The sequence below is a fragment of the Erpetoichthys calabaricus genome, chromosome 12, assembly GCF_900747795.2.
Source record: "Erpetoichthys calabaricus chromosome 12, fErpCal1.3, whole genome shotgun sequence".
Lineage (NCBI taxonomy): Eukaryota > Metazoa > Chordata > Cladistia > Polypteriformes > Polypteridae > Erpetoichthys > Erpetoichthys calabaricus.
The window spans coordinates 40227033-40244529 of NC_041405.2; the positions used below are offsets into that span (position 1 = coordinate 40227033).

The 17497-nt window shown below is 35.6% G+C and overlaps 1 protein-coding gene across 2 annotated transcripts in view; it reads left to right on the plus strand.

Moving 5' to 3' along the window:
* tmlhe (trimethyllysine hydroxylase, epsilon) overlaps positions 1-17497 on the plus strand; it is a 294616-nt gene that overhangs the window by 238026 nt on the left and 39093 nt on the right. For both annotated transcript variants that reach the window (XM_051934393.1, XM_028815427.2), the window contains 2 exons: positions 5141-5260; positions 15747-15983. In XM_051934393.1, coding sequence (XP_051790353.1) covers positions 5141-5260; positions 15747-15983 — 357 coding nt within the window. The remainder of the gene's footprint in view (positions 1-5140; positions 5261-15746; positions 15984-17497) is intronic.

Below are 17497 nucleotides of genomic sequence, written 5' to 3' on the forward strand. Positions count from 1 at the left end.
ACTTGGGACCTTTACTGTTTTCACTTTACCTGCTTCCACAGGGAACTGTTATTAGAAAACATTAATTTTCACTTGTACGCAGATGACACCCAGTTCATTGTTAATTTTGTTGATAAAATCTAAGACACAAATTAATTGTCAATGACATTTTTTTCTGTGAGGAAAATTTAACAAAAACTAAATTAAAGTGTGCCTTTAATGATATAAACTAAGATGATGTAAACTAAAATGAAAAATAAACAAAACAAAAATGTTAGAGACAGACAACTGGACAATGAGCATTATGAAGCTTTATGCACATCTCTGTCAAACATGACACTGTCCACCGACAAATAACGAGCATGAATGCAGTGGTGTAATTTAAAAAATGTTTGTAATTGGATACTGCTAGTTTGTGCGCCATCAGAAAATCATCATGTCAGCCAGAATCCTGCTCTGCCCCACTATGTAAGCCAACATAATTCACAGGTGAAAAAAGTGGTCAGACATATGGACCAACTTTTTACTCTGACACAAATAAAACCCAGTGTAAGTCATTTGGAATGAATCTCACAGGAAAGAACACCACAAACATGAGAGGCTTCCAGAGACATGCCATCCTGATTTTCATGCCAAGGTATATAATGTTATGTAGGTGGTGACTTGCCCAGTGCCAGTACTGTTACCTCCAGCGTTGTGTTCATCCAGCTAATACTAATGCATCAAGTGCAACTGAGGAAAACGTGCTTACTGTATTAAACAGAAAACAAAAAAAGCCGGTACACACAGGATTTTTTTCTTGCCAGTTTTATCCCTTTATGAGTTGCTTAAGAAACAGATTCATACAGCTTTGAAAGTGCAATCAGATGCACTCATCCTCAAATGTGAGTTTTAACTGTTTAACTTGTATTGTCACGCATCTGTTAAAACAGCTGAAATGACGGGTGGATTAATTTCTTTTAATACGGCGCCCTACACAATTCCAATAAAGGAATAAAAACTTTGCATTCGTTCTTTGATTGTAATGAGCACATGTATACATGCCACGCATCCATTCATTTTGTAAGTGGTGGATACAGTTCAGGGTTGCAACTGAAGCCACCTTGCATGCATCCACTTACACATACGGGCACAGTGGCGGTGACAAAATAGTTGTAGCAACTAAACATCAAAGCAAGTTTCAAACGAAGTGGCTATTTGGCTTGTCTGCATCATTGATGAAATAAGATGCTCCATTTGTTAATACTAGCATAAAATGTATTTAGGAATTCAGTGCCTGAAGTGACATCTCCCAATTAATACAATATGTACATGTACACTACAGCAAAACCGCATTGCTTCATTCCTGAACATGAATGTGCAAACACTAAATTTTTGTTATTCATTTGGTTTTTTGAGGGTAAACTAATGTTTATAAGCACAACCCCTAAATTTGAAGAATGTGGCAAAAAAAGTTATGTCATATATTAGAATGGTATGTTAGTGAATATAATGCATTCTCTCAGTTGCAGTTAATTGACTACAGATAACCTTATAATTGTGGATTTGCACACAGGCTAAGCAATATCAAAGTCTGATCACTAATGTGACACACTTTGGAAGCAGCGGAGCAAGGCTGTTTTAAAAGAGTTCAGAAATACTGGATTCATGTAATAAATGGACTCATCCATTAAATGTTACTCTGTAGTGAGTTTTACAATGTAAATATAAATTCTGCAATAGCAAATGTTGAAAAAATTCTCTGACAAACCAGATTTTGCAAGTATTTTTTACAAAAAACATCTTTTAAGGGTTTGTTTAAATGTAAATTGCCAACATTATTTTTAAAATTCACAAATCCAAACGTTGTTATATCTATACTGTTGAATTTTTAAGTGTTAATTTAATCAGTCTTTTTCAGGTGCTCATGAAAAACTAACAGAGAATAAATTTAAAATGTGCACGTGGTCAGGTAAATCCAATAGGCCATGATGATCTCAATCTTTCTAAACTCTGTGCTGAAATTAACTGTGTGCTGCTTGGTCCAGCCTTTTTTGGTAAAGTCTTACAACAGCATAACTAAGGCATGTTGAAGGCCATAAAACTGTAATGACAGATCAGAGCTGCCATTATCTGACCAACAGCTTTTGGAGTAAATCTTTTCTATACCTACTCTTCATTTTATGTTCAATAATCACTAAATGTGGTTTGGCTCTTTAGTGTACATGTTAGTATAATAGTTTAGAGGTATTATGTGCATATTCATATATTAAACAAGATATCTATCTGATTTGACTTTTAGTTAACTATAACTGATTTATTTTTTCTCAACTAAAATTGAATTATTTTTTGGCAAATAAAACTAGTCTAAAACTAATAATAATTAAATGAGTAAAATGAGACTAAAACTAAAATGCAAATTAGTCAAAAGTCTGACTAAAACTAAATCAGAATGTATTGTCAAAATTAACACTGACCCAAATGACATTTCTCTGATGTTGTCCTTAATTAGATGTGTTAGTGAGTTAAATGAGTGTCTGGATGAGAACTACAGTACAGATAAAACAGAAATGTTAATTATTAGACGGAATGACACTAATCACGAAAATATTTTGTTATTATTTAACTCAGAGTCATCATTAGTTTTACCAAATCAGCCCACAATGTAGGCATTATTTAGAAACTAGCATGTCATTTAAAGTATACATTTCAGAACTATCAAAAACATGTTCTTCCATCTTAAATACCATGGGATATTGAGGCATTTTCTAAATATGCATGATACTAAGAAATTAATTAATGCATTTATTACTAGTCTAATTGACTATTACAATGTGTTGTTCACTGGCTGTTCTAATTGTTCTTTATACAGCTTTCAGTTATGTTCAAAATGCTGCTGTAAGAATTATTACAAGAACAAGAAAATATGAACTTATAACTCTAGTTCTTAAGTCTTTACACTGGCTTCCAGTTAAGTTTAGGGCAGTTTTCAAAATCCTACATTTAGTATAAAACCTTAAATAGCCAAGGTCCTGCTTACTTATCTGAACTTATCATTACTTACAAACCAGAGCATGCAGATCTGAAGATTCTGGTCTGCTTATGATTCCAAGGATTAATAAAATAACAGTGGGAGGTCAAGCTTTTAGTTACAGTACCCCAAAGCTGTGGAATAGTCTGCCTGCTATTATAAAAGGGATCCCTTTCACTCTTGGCTTTTAAATTCTGGTTGAAAACTCACTACTTCAATATTTATCATATCCTTAGTAGAGCTGCTGATTAGCATGTCAGTTTATGCAATTGAAGGCTGTCTGCAAAGCAGAGAGAAAGTAACAAAGGCTGGTGAAGTTCAAAGAAGACACGTTTAACAAGAGCTATAAAGATCAACTGCTTTTTGAGCACTGTGCCTGTGAGTGTAGTCAATTTTGCCAACAGATTCAGTAAGACTGGTATGTAATATATATTACTTCCTTACAGTATATCTGCAACTTTGAGGAAAATGCCAACATGGGCCCTCCAATTCCAATCTGACAGTGTGCAGCTCCAGAGATTTTCATCAGCACTCACAAAATTTAAATAAGGACATTGACAAACACAGAATGCCATCAAAAATATTAACTGCTACTGAGTTAATTATCTCATTGGATTTCAGTCTTTATCTTATACAGTACATCTTTTTGTCTCCTCTTGTCTTGTGTTTAGAAATATTTTATTTAAAAAAGACACTTTCCCACTGTTTATTTTAATCCAAACCCTTTTCTGAAAAATGTGTTGCCAAAACCAGTGTATGCAGTGTTGCCAAACTCTTAAAGAGCTAGCTTCCTGTCTTTCTGCACCCTATCCCCAAAAAACTTCAATAGCTCTCGTGTACAAATAGCTATTGCAAACTTGCATGTGAAATATAATCTTTTCAAAAGGAAATCTGTTTTGCTTGTTATGATGTTATATTTGACATAATCTATGAAGTAAGATTCATGCAACCTTTGACGGTGGTGACCTAATGTCCATACACGCACTTCATTTTACTACGTCCACCATATGTGACAATAATTCAGAGATAAAAAAACACGTAGTGTAATTGGTTTATCAGATAGATACTTTATTAATCCCAAGGGGAAATTCACATACTCCAGCAGCAGCATACTGATACAAAAAACAATATTAAATTAAAGATTGCTAACAATGCAGTGCATAGCTTTGCGTTTTTTTTTATTTTTTAAAAAGCTAACACTGTTGTTTACCAACATATCGTCCTTAAATTCTCAATACCAATCAATGATCAGTGCATTTTGAAGTTAAAGTAAGAAAAGAAAAAGAGGAAAAAAATACACCCCACATACGGTATTAATTGTGAAGCCAAGACACGACTTAGCAGAATGAAGCGTATTTTTTTTTCTGTAGCTGGTAGAAATGCTGTTTTTCATAATGCGATAAGAATAGAACAAGACGGTACTTTTGAGTGAGTAAAAATAATTAGTAACTCTTGCTTTTTTTTGTTGATAGACATTTATTCAAACTCCCCTTATACTTGAGCAATACTAATTTTACATTTTGATTCTAATGTAGAGTCGAAGATTTTTGGCAGTTTTTAGCTTTGAATAAATCAACATTAAATCACCTTTGTAACACTACCGATTTATCCTAATTTGGTAACATCCTTTAATGCAGAGTTTTGCTGCAATGTATTTCACACCAACACCGCCAAGGACTTCATGTAGCATGTTCAACAGTCTAATTAATCAGCAGCACTATACAGTGGATATAAAAACTCTACACACCCCTGCTAAAAATCAGATTAGTGTGTTTAAAAAAAAAAATGAAACCAAGGTAAATATTGTCAGAACTTGTTCCACCTTTATTGTAAAATTGCAAGCTATACAAAAAAGATGAAAACAAATCAGAAACTGTTTAGTGAAAAGAGGAAAAAAAAAACATACAAAAATCTGGTTGCAGTTGTTGGAAATCCAGGAATTGAGTCATTGAACCATGACAAAAATTGGCAACACAGGCAAGTTAGTGTGTTTTGTACATTTCATGCTGTAACATTTATTGAAATTGGATTTGTTTTGTACCTGGAGAATTTTAGATTAGAGGATTTTTGATAAAAAAAACTACATGTGTAGAAAACATTTATAGCTCTGCTGCTCAGAGTATGAATAATTTTTAATGTCTTTTTCTTTAGGGAAACCATGTACGGAAGAATGTGGAATTTTACATCTGATTTTTCTCGAGGTGATACAGCTTATACAAAACATGCTCTGAATTGTCACACTGACACATCCTACTTCCAGGAACCATGTGGGTATGTTTTGTTATTCATATTTATCTTTATCACAAAGTATTTAACAAAAAAAAAATAATGAAAGTGGAAGGGATGTGGAGAGAATAGTAAAGTCATACTAGTAAAGTCTCAGTATGAAAATATAATAAATCTTAATAGGGATCTCAGAGTTTACAAAAACAACAGCCTTTTCCACAAGCCCAAGTTTTGTTTGAGACCTTGTTAAGTTCAATTTAATTCAATTCAGTGCTTCTTATTAAGCATGCTCGCTCTTAAGAGTCCAGCCTATAAATATAAATGATTTCCTCCATTACATATGTGCATGTAATATTAATCTGTGTGCATTATCCTTAATTTTGGGTTTTTATTGTTTTATGTAAACCTTTTGCAAATTGACATTAAAGCGAATTAAGGGTTGGGAATGTCTGAAAGACTTTCAAATAATAGGACAAAGAGAGGCCAAGAAAGTTCAACAAGAACTGGTGCATTACCCTCTCTTATAAATTTATGCATACAGTCGACCCTTGATATACGACCGGCCTGACATGCGAACAACTTGATTTACAACCAAAATTTTTGTTTTGATTTACGACCAACATCTTGCGTTACGACCTGAATGCTGTCACGTGTATCCGCTTGCACGACTGTAAACAAACAGCTGAGAGCGTTCGTAAGCGTCAGTCGGAGCCCAGATACATGTGTTTGTGGACGTAATTTCGATCAGTGCAGTGATTTATATAATTTATTTCGATAATTGCTAAGGAAGGAAGAGAAGGTAACAAAGGTAAAGAAAGCGATCACAATCGAAATGAAGAACGAAATTGTGCGGAAATATGAGAGTGGTGTTTGTGTGACCGATCTTGCTAATATGTACAGCATGTCGAAATCCACCATCTCGACAATTTTACAAAGAAAAGATTTGTATAAGGAGGCTCCTTCCAAACAATAACCACCTTCCATTTCATTCTCCTCCTCCTCCTCCCTTCCTGCAGCCCAAAGATCTCAACTTAAATGGTGAATACAGTATGAAATTGTTGTTTCTGGTATGCTAGGCACTTTTTATAACTTTTTGGTTAGTACATTAGAAAAATTATTGGTGTTTTGGTAAATTATGCACATTATACAACCCTTTTTTATTATGAAAAGGTTAAGTAAGTGTTGCTGTGGGAAGTTCGGAACGCATTATGCGTATTTCCATTATTTCTTATGGGAAAAATAGTCTTGACTTACAGCCAACTTGAGTTACAACCAGCCCTCGCGAACGAATTGAGTTTGTATGTCAAGGGTCCACTGTACATGAATATTGCTTTTATCGAAATAAGTGCAGATGAGGACCCTAGCTCACTATCTGAGAAGTCCAAATCTTAGTTAATAAGAGCTATGTGCCAGCTCAGAAGAACAAATGGAAGAGCATCATTTTCAAAATACTGAAGGAATATGGGTGCTTTGCCAGTCACACTAGGTCCATCAGATAGCTAAAAAAATTGCTGCAGTAGGTGCAGAACTAGTTGCTCAATGAGGGTGGCCTCATCAGTTAAAAAGCAAAAAAAAAAATTTTTTACAGTATTTACGGTAACAAAGCAACTTAAAAACAATGTTGAAATGGGTATATATATTGTATTTATAGTTTTGTCTGTATGATTTAACTTTTTTCCTGTTAGTGTTTTTTGTGTTAAATGTCTTGCCCTTATTGTTTCCATGTGATCCCATGTTTTCGGTAGTAACAAGGTTTCTTTGCCAGTCACATGACCACCAGCCTGTTTACTTTTAAAAGTTGGTGGTTTGTTTACCTTTTATCCATGTATTGTATCAAAGTTAACTTTAACTTTTGGGTCTCAAGTTTTTTTTTTTTAGCCAAGAAAGAACATAGATCAGGGATTGAGTATTTTGACTTTCAATATTTGATAATAATTTATTGTTCTGGAGCTCCATTATTCTAATCTAAAAGTTTTTTTTCTAACATAAGAAGGACTGTGGTTTTTATTGTTGTTTCTCAGTTTTATTGTTTTCTGTTTTATTTAGGCATTTCAACACAGGCCCTAACAGTCAGACTTTTTGTAAAAAGTTTATTTTTGTCAGTCCAGGAGAATTTACTGGCATTAGCTGACATAGTCTTAGGGGAGAATTTTATTAGTTATACATCTTGTGCAATGTCTGCAAAATCCCCAGATCCAATTAAAAGTGGAATTGTATGTCATATGTATTGATAAGAGTTTCATTTGTAAGGGTTTAATGGAAATTTATCGTTCCTCTGTTTCAAAATCTGTCAGTGTGCCTTCACTCAGAAGAGAAGAGATTCCCCTGTATATTATAAAAATCTGAAACAAAAAATGAGAGTTCCCTTAGCTTCAGAGACACTCCCTTTCTATTAATTGGTCCTCAAGAAACTTACACAATTTGCACAAACCAGGATTTAAGTGGCACATACAATTTAATTTGGATATGGGAGATTGACCAGTGGAAGATTGGGTTTCATACCTCCACAGGGTATGTCAGGTGCTTAGTTATGCCCTATAGTCTGGCTAATGTACCTGAAGTATTCCAGTCCCTTTTAAGTTATACTTTTTAGGGATATTCTAGATGTTTACATTAAGGAGATTAGTGCTGGGCGGTATACCAGTTCATACCGAAAACTGTTTTTTATTTTTTTTATGATATGGATTTTTCTTATACCGCAACACCGGTTTAAATTGCCTAAACGACGTTCGGAACATGGCGCAGCGGGAAACTGTTCAAGTGGGGACCTTTTCACTGCTACACCGGTAAACACAGATTTGTTGCACTAGAGCTCTTTTTCATTGCTACACCACCAAATAGTGGGCGGTAGTATAGGAATTTGTTTTCAATACAGTGTAATGTACCTGGGTACTGTGTAATAGTGTGACGACATGTTTTCAAACCCCGTCATAAGTTATATAGCACATTAAATGCTTTGTGTTAAGTGATTCTTAAACTGACTTCTTCTTGCACTAACAGGAGGCGCCGGCAGCGATTGCCGCACAGAATACATTCACTTCATGATCTTCCTTCTCTCTGAACATTTAGAATGCTAAAATAAATACTTAATATAATTTTCATGGTGAAATGCATTAAAGCATGCATTAATCATATGGGGGAACGGCGGCGTGCCTGCCTTGCATTTGCATGTTTTTCTGGTGGGTTTACTCGGCGCTTCAGTTTCCTTTCAAAGTCATGTAGGATGTGGGGTTTTGTTGTGCTATATTGACCCTGCTAGTGTATGTTTTGCTTGTATTTATCCTTCGATGTGCTGGCGACTTGTTCAGAGATGGGCGCAACTCTGAATGGATGGCATAATTAAACATGTATAACGAAGATGTTTTTAAAGTTCTGAACACTCCGTGGGCTAAGGTTATAACTAGTTTTAATTTCACAAAGACGTTTATCGTGTGGTGATTGGTTATGTGGAGAAAGAAAAAGGACGGATAGGAACTGGGGTTTTAGTACGTCAGATAGAGACAGCACGCGTGCAATAAAGAAAGCCTGCTCAGAAGAACATGCATTGAATTCTGTGTTCGTGTCTCCGACCACCAGATCACAAACCCAACATTTACACAATATTTAAGTTAAACCTGTGCGATACCCATTCATACATCCAGTTTTTTGGAGCTTCGTCACACCTGCCATAAAGGTCTCTACACTGAACGTACACCTGGGGACCCCTTACTGCCAGGGAGCAGCACTACCGCTTCACTACCGTGCTTGTTTAATACCTGCTTTAATGCATTTCATCATGAAAATGATATCAAGTATTTATCTTAGCATTCTAAATTTTTAGAGAGCAGGAATACCATGAAATGAATGGATTCTGTGCGGTGATTGCTGCCTCCTCTTAGTGCATAGGAAGTCAGTTTAAGAAGCGTAGTGATTAACAACTGGGTCGGGGAACACAACACAAAGCATTTAATGTGCTGCATTAACTTATGACGGGGTTTGAGAAAATCAAGTAAATTAAACATTGATTTTAGGATGAAGTTTAGTTTATGACATTCTACTTTAATTATGAAGTAAACTATGAAAATAAAGTGGAAATGTTGACTTTAATCTTGACATAAGCGTCAAAATTAAAGTGGAAATGTCGAGAATAAAGTCAGCATGTCGACTTTATTCTTGACATATACCGGTAGTTTGTTTTTTTTCTTCCCTCTTTACTGTATTTTTTTTTTCTTCACCGTGGTCCAAATGCACTTCCGTAGGGCTATACCACAATTAGCATTATACAGTAAATGTAAGTTGCAGTTATTTTATTTATGTATATAGCTTAGCTTGAAGCAAGGCCCATATTAATGCAGTTTGCCTAAATGATGGTACAGTTGGTAAGGATGTCATCACAAAGTTGTACTTGTTTTATTTTATTTTAATTTGGTGAATACTGTGTAATGCACTTGGGCTTGAAGTCTTACTATTATTTACTTTATTGTTGTTATTTATTAGTTTAAATATTATGCAGTTTATTGATGGTAAAGTTGTTTAAAAAGTCACTTTAATGTGTCAGTGGACAGAGATTGTTAACATTAACAGAAAGTGTAGTTGGTTCACAAAAAATATTTACTATTTATTACTTTTCTAAGACATGTTCAGTGCAATACAAGTTTTGACAAGCACCTCTGGATATTTTACTAAGTCTAAATGCCCCTTTGGATGGTTGAAAATATGTTGTCAAAATCATAGTTTAAGTTTTTGCAAAGTTTGTTCAATAAAAAGGTTCTATATTTTGACTGCAACTGTCATGCAATGTGATTCCTTCTCTTCATTAGTGTCACCCCCTTGAAAACTATCACTTTATGGGGCCATGCAAATCTGTATTAATACTTGTGTGCACATTAAAATGTTTTTTTGTACAATGTACAATTCTCATAACAGTGGAATAGGTTATTCTTAGCCAGTCTACTGCAGTAATTGCAGTGGAAAATGTGGTTAACATTCACTCATGCATGGGGAAAAAAATATCATCCAATACCGTGAAACCGGGATAATTTAGAAAAATACCGTGATATAGAATTTTGGTCATACCGCCCACCCCTAAAGGAGATACAATTTTTTTTCTATGAATATTGAAACTCATATCAGGGAAGCTGCGGTGGGTTGGCACCCTGCCCAGGATTGGTTCCTGCCTTGTGCCCTGTGTTGGCTGGGATTGGCTCCAGCAGACCCCCGTGACCCTGTGTTCGGATTCAGCGGGTTGGAAAATGGATGGATGGATGGATATCAGGGAAGTCTGCAAAGTTCTTTCCCATTTGTGCCAAAATAATATGTTTGTAAAATGTAATAGCTGTGAATTTTATAAATCATCAGTCATTTTGTCAGGCTGTAAAACAAACACCTGGGGCCTCATGTATAAACGGTGCGTACGCACAGAAATGTTGCGTACGAATGTTTCCACGCTCAAATCGCGATGTATAAAACCTAAACTTGGCGTAAAGCCACGCACATTTCCACAGTAACTCATACCTTGGCGTACGCAATTTCTCCGCTCGGTTTTGCAGACTGGTGGCACCCAGCGTCAAAGCAGTGCTACTGTTCCTGTGTGATCACCCTTTCTTTCTTAGCTCCACATTCCTGACGCGGCTTTATAAATACACTGAAATTAACTGCATATTGTTTATTAGTGTAATGCATCTGATTGTAATTAACCTGTAGCAATATAATGGTCCAGGGAATAGCTATAGTATTCCAAATACCATAACTGCTTTAGCGTTGTTACGCTCACTGCATCTTGTTCTTCTTTTTGCTGTTCCCTTTAAGGGTTGCCACTGCGGATCATCTTTTTCCATATTACTCTCACTGCACCACTCGGAGTATTTATATCACTGTATCTGAGTGTGAATCACAGCAGCTGATCGGAAAGAGAATCATCGGTATACAGTTTCAAGTACACACTACCTCAACCACGGCAAAAAGCGTCAAAGCCTTTCCTGTACGGACCTCGCGTTTCAGAAACAGTTTCATCCCAAGAACTATAAACGCACTCAATCAGTCCATGCAGAACTGTTTGTACTTATAAGTACAATTACCTCACTGTAAACTTACCCTACAGTTATAATATTGCACAACCTGCTCTACTTTATAAAGCGCGTATGATGACGATATCATTTTTAAGATGAAATGCAGCAAAATATGTTGCTTATAGTATACAGATAAAATTTTGACTTCATTTAAATAATCTGCATTGTTAATAATTAAACATGTGAGGACACGGTGCCGCAGCATATAGCTGGTTCACGGATAGCTCCTACCTTGCGCTGTATTATTGCTGGTGCTTACGCAACACTGGAAGGATAGACGGATAGAATAATTAAACATGTACTACGAAGATATTTCAATGTTCCTTAAAAGTTTTGAAGAATCGGCATTCTAAGCTTACAGATGGCTTAATGTCTATTACAGAGCTGATTGTGTGGCAATTGGGTATTTGGAGAAAGAAAAGTACGTTTGAAAGAGACAGTACTTCTGTAATAAATTATTTCATCGAAGGTCGCACATGACACAGCAAGCCTATTGCGTGAGATATGAACACTCACTGCGCCAATGTGTTCCCATGTTTAATAACATGCTTTCATTGCTATCAAAATGAAAATGATATCACATATACATCTCAGTATTTTAATTATTCAGAGTGCTGTAATATCTCGAATGTAATGGATTCTGTGTCCTGTCGGAGAAAGAGAAAGAACAGAAGCACGTAGTGATTCACACACACAGAGCACATAGAAGATCAAATACAGAACAAAGCATTTAACGTGCTACTTGAGAAACTAGTAAAATAAACGATTTTAAGATGAAGTTTATGATGTTCTACTTTAATGGCAAAATAAACTACGTGATTAAAGTGGAAATTTCGAGGTTAAAGTTGACATTTCGTGCCTTTTTCCCCACTGTGTGCCTATTTTTTTTCTCTGTACCCTAATAAGCTTTCATATGACATTCAGGCGGTCCACTGCGAGTCGCCTTTTCATGGCGACTTTGATATGTGATTTCTTTTTTATTTCGGGCACTGTGCGACTTTGTGAACTCGATCTTTCGAGTTTCTCCGACACTATGTCACTCGATCAACTTCCTTTTGTTGATTATACCACTGTTTAAACCAACAAATAGTAGGTTTTTCCTTTGCCTCCACTTGGTATTCGCTGAAATTCTTATTTTCCCCTGTGCTTTTCCCATTGTCTTTTCACAGAAGGCTATTTATATTGATTTGCATATTCAAAGAGGCATAATTCTGGGAAGAGTTGGGTCGGGACAGAAGGCGCGTGCACGTGCGTTACTTTTCACGCTGATCGGGATTTATGTAGTGGAAGAACGTGAAATTTTGCGTGCGCACAGATTCCTGCATCTGGATTTTTCTGTGCGTACGCACAATCCCGCTTTTGTGCTTACGCCATGTTATAGTGTGAGTTCTACGCACGGTGTTATACATGAGGCCCCTGGTATTTAACTGAAAGCCATCCAAGAATGAAAAACCCTGTCTTCCCCCCGGTGTTTTTGTTATTGAAGATTTATAAGATATATTAGTTCCAACATTTCTTAATAAAAAGGTATCTCAAAGGTTTGGGTGTATGTTCGAGACACAGCTTTCAGCAGTTAAAAGAATTATTCACTGTTGCTCCCATTTTGAGGCATACAGATTAGCCCTTTTCACACTCATTTTTTTTAGTAAACCAGAGTGCATACTGAAGGGGTAAACACTCCTCTGGATATCCAAAACAAAGGCTGAATTACAAAACAAGAGCTTCTGTAGTGTCTCTCTGTGTTCAATTTCTGAGCAAAAGCATCCCTGCCTGAGTTTAACCAGTTTTCCAACAAATTAATCACAAAGAAGAAAACTGATCCAAGTAGTCAAGAGGTAAAGGGCCAAATACTCTCATACTCATTGCAGCATGTGTGTTCGTAGCCAGCATGCGTATGAAATCTGTTAAGTACTTAGTTTATGAGCTTTTTAAATATTGAAGCTGTTCTGGGCCTTTTTAGCTAGAACAACTCTGATGTTCTACTGATAATAAAATCAGCTTTTGAAAGGGAAAATGCTTCTTTCAATGCTAATGTGTGAGTGTCTATGCTGATGGCACCAAGGTTATTATAGTTTTGCCTTTTTATATTAGTTTTTATTTCTATATTTGTTCTGACCTTACTTGTAGTACTAGGGTGTTGTACCGTGTTAGCCATTACTTGGAAATTCAGTTTAGTTTTAGTTTTCCTTCATCGTGTATTTTTAGTTTTAGTTTAGTTTTTATTTCAGAAAGACATTTCTATTTTATTTTAGTATATATTAGTTTTAGTAATTATGGCATGGAGCGCCTACGGAGTTAGTTTTGTGTCACAATCGGACAGAACTGTACACTTAACAGATTTGGATATGAGTTTAATGTTAGTGGAAGCTTACTACACTGCCTGGTTTACTATCTGTTTTTTGTTTTGTCTGATAAAAACAAGCATAATCAAAACTAGACACTGAATATGAACAATTTTACACAATTTTATAATTTTTAAAATATTTTCTCATGAAAATCACAGGGGCTTAGGAAGAACAGGGCTCTTAGATTTGAATGAGTGTGCAGACCCCACCTAGCTGTATTGAAGGAAACAAAGAATAACAAGTATGTAGTGTCAAGGTTAAGGGCAGTGAGTCTTGAATAGACCACCATAAAGGACAGTAAACCCATAATGAGCAGAGCAAGAGCAGGTAATAGGAGTACGGACAGGCAAAAAATGATACAGAGACAGCGTTTGAGATTAAGAACAACATATACATTATCTAAACCTGTTTATCCAGAGTAGGATTGCGGGAAATCTGGAGCCTACCGCAGCAGGTTTGGATGAAAGGCAGGAAAAATCCCTGGTATCCGTTATATGTATGATAAGGCTGATGTTAAGAACAAAAAGAATATGATATTTCAACTACATATTTTGAGAGAGAGAAAAAAACACTGAAAAAAGGGAGACAAATATTTTAAAATATAATTCTGTTAATGGATTACTTTCACAATATCAGTTATTCTGAGTTGTGAATATGAACTAAAAAAGATAAATTAATAAATATGGAATAAATACAAAAACCCATTAGTATGTGTAGTTTTTCATCACTTATCAGATGTTTTTAAAGCAAAAGTGATTGGTCAGCAACAATATGTTGATCTTGTATGATGACCTAGTTAGTCTCTCGATCAGTGCCATTTTATTTTCAAAAACCGGAAGTGCTCTCTCCTCGACTTTCTTGTATACTCAGATATGGAATGGATCTTTGAGGAGTAAACCGCAAGACAATGATTATATTTTTATATTATGTACATTAAGGAACCATCAACAACAAATCAAATTAATAATATATTGAACAATTATTATAAAAGTAAAGTTGAATAAGTCAGACTCTGCAGCTGTATATAAAAAAAAAATTGAGTATGTGTTCAGGTAAAGTACCACTTCCGGGTGATGGATTTGGCTCAAAAGTTAATACAGATCTATAATTGTGGTGTAACAACCAAATGCCAACAAGATTCATCAAAATATTGAGGTTGAATTTTTTCATGATTACTATACTTTCTCTATACTTCGTATATGAGAAAGTAAAAACGAATTCTCCTGTGCGAAGTGGCAGGTGAATTGCTGTCAACAAAAAGCAGACATCTGAGAAATAAACTGAAACGTTACTCACTGGTCATTGAACATTTTATGAGAATATTTTATTATAGTGTGTCAGGCATTCCCCACCCCTAGAACTCAAGAAATGAATACATTGATGTACTGTACATATATGTCTATAGAGACCCTGAGGCAAGGCTGAAAATTACCCAAATTTATTCTTCTTATCCAATATTTAATCCTTTACTATGAACACATTAATATGTTTATAGTGAGTTATCAATATGGTTTAGGATCAGAAGCAGCCACATGAAGAAGGCAACATGTTAAAAACTGAAAGTAATCTTTGAAGGGATACATTCTAAAACAACATGGCGCAATTCTGTATTTATTTAGTGATCCCAGTTATTATAACGTTTCAAAAAAGTGTCCAACAAACTCATCAATCTTTCTCAAATAGCATTAAGTTCAGGATTTTAAGGCCACTGAAGTCCTACTCTCCACCACACTACTTTGTCATTTATTCCATGTGTCTATGGGTCTTTGTGTGGAGAAAAATGTCTTACATTTGTGTGAAATCTGCCCTTAACAAGTTTCCAACAAGTGTTCTTGTTGCAGAGTTTATTTTAATGTAATAACTACAATCTACTGTACTGATTCCTTTCATCACTTTAAATAATTCAGTCATGTTCCCTGTCAGTCTCTGTTTGCTTAGACTAAAAAGGTTCAACTTCTTCAATGTCTCTTCATAGCTCATTGCTTATACTACAAGTCTTAAATTGTAAATCATAATGAAATGTATAATGAAGAAACTAATTACATTTTTCACAACATAACTGTTGCTAATTATTTTTTCCGTCTTTTTTGCTTTTTTGATTTACCTTATATTACAATTTTAACATTTTACTCATTACAGAATTCAGGTATTCCATTGTCTGAGACACGAGGGAACTGGTGGAAGAACTCTCCTAGTAGATGGTTTCCATTCAGCTGAAAAAATTCGTAAGGAATCTCCTGAAGATTTTGACCTTCTGTGTAAAGTACCCATAAAACATGAATATATTGAGAATGTTGGTGGCTATCACAATCACATGATTGGAATCGGACCAGTCCTCAATGTTTATCCATGGAATAATGAACTTTATATGATAAGGTGAGCAAATATTAATCTTTTTTTATTGTTTCATCAGATTAAATATTTTTATTAGAGTAATAAAGAAGTGTAACATATGTTTTTATCTTTGTAATAGTCAAGGAGTGTGCATGGATGGAGGCTGAGGGAGAGGAGGCCTCCTGTTGCACACACAGGTGCCACTAGGCAAGGAAGGCATTGCCTTTTAACTAAGTTGGATGAAATGGCTAGCTAGTAATCCAAAGGCCTACTGTTTGCAGCTGATAGGCAGTGTTTAGCCAGCAACACCACAGAGCAGATTCCCCATCAGAGACAAATAGATTTTCTCTGGGTGGGGGAGCAAGTATAATAATCCACACATAGGGCAGGAGTCTGAGGCATATCCAGCCTACGTAATTACATGCACATACGTGTGCTGGGGCAGCACAGGAGCTGTCCCATCTGAAGCATGGGGTGACATATTGCTTGAACAAATTGAGATTATGAGGCTGTGTGGTGGAGTGTAATTATAAAAGGCAAAGAGCACACATAGATGGAGAGTGACGAGAAAAAGTTTACCTTTGCACACATGGAAGCATAGCTTTTCAAGTTAGGAGCTGTGACCCAACTGAGCTGTTTGATGAGATGGCTGATTAGGAATCAGAAAGCCTCCAGTTAGCAGATGGCAGGGAAAATTTAGCCAGGTTCACCAGTGTGGATTTCTCAGCAGACACATTCTAATATCAAGACAAAAATTCACCTCCTTCTTTAACTATTTCATTATACTATTCTTTTACTACGAAATTAGTGAGAACAGATGCTTTAAACCAACTTTTCAATTTCCTGCATTATGTTTCTCTAAATGCCTTTTAGCTTTCCTAATATTGCTTTTAACTGTTGCTAGTATTTGCTTATAAGACCTATGAAAGTAATAAAATTGTTTATCTCAAACATGCTTTTTCTTTGCAATTCCTTCCTTAACCCATTATTCATACAGATTGCAGATTACTTTTACATTTCTAAAAGCTTGTAAAGTTTTGGAATGACATTTTACAAAACTGTTTGTAATATACTTTTAACGCTAGAATTACCAAAGCCTACGAAAAATTCGTAATCCCGGCCCACCTTAAATCCGTTCGCACCTCTCTGTCAGCATCTTTTGTGTTTGTAAATGTGTCAATCAACACAAGCTGCAAGCAGCCTGCTATCCCATCCCACCACCCACCGCCGTAGTTCAATTCGCAAAGAAAGTTCTCAGTGCTCAGTGTTTATCTTGGAGTGTATTGCCTGGAGGTGTAGAGGGTGAATAATATATCATCATTTGGAATACATATGTTTCACGTGTGTTCCGTGTCAACAACAATGTATGTAAACACATCATTAAAACAGAAACATTTTTCATGTTTTAGTAATAAACTAGTCATTTAGCCCGTTACAATAACGGGCGCTAGAACAGTAGTGCATAAACATTAGTAGGAACAGTCTATATTAAATGGCAAGGGACTTTGACCTCATTCTTTTTGTTGCTCGTATTTTTCTTTCTTTCAGCCTTTCTT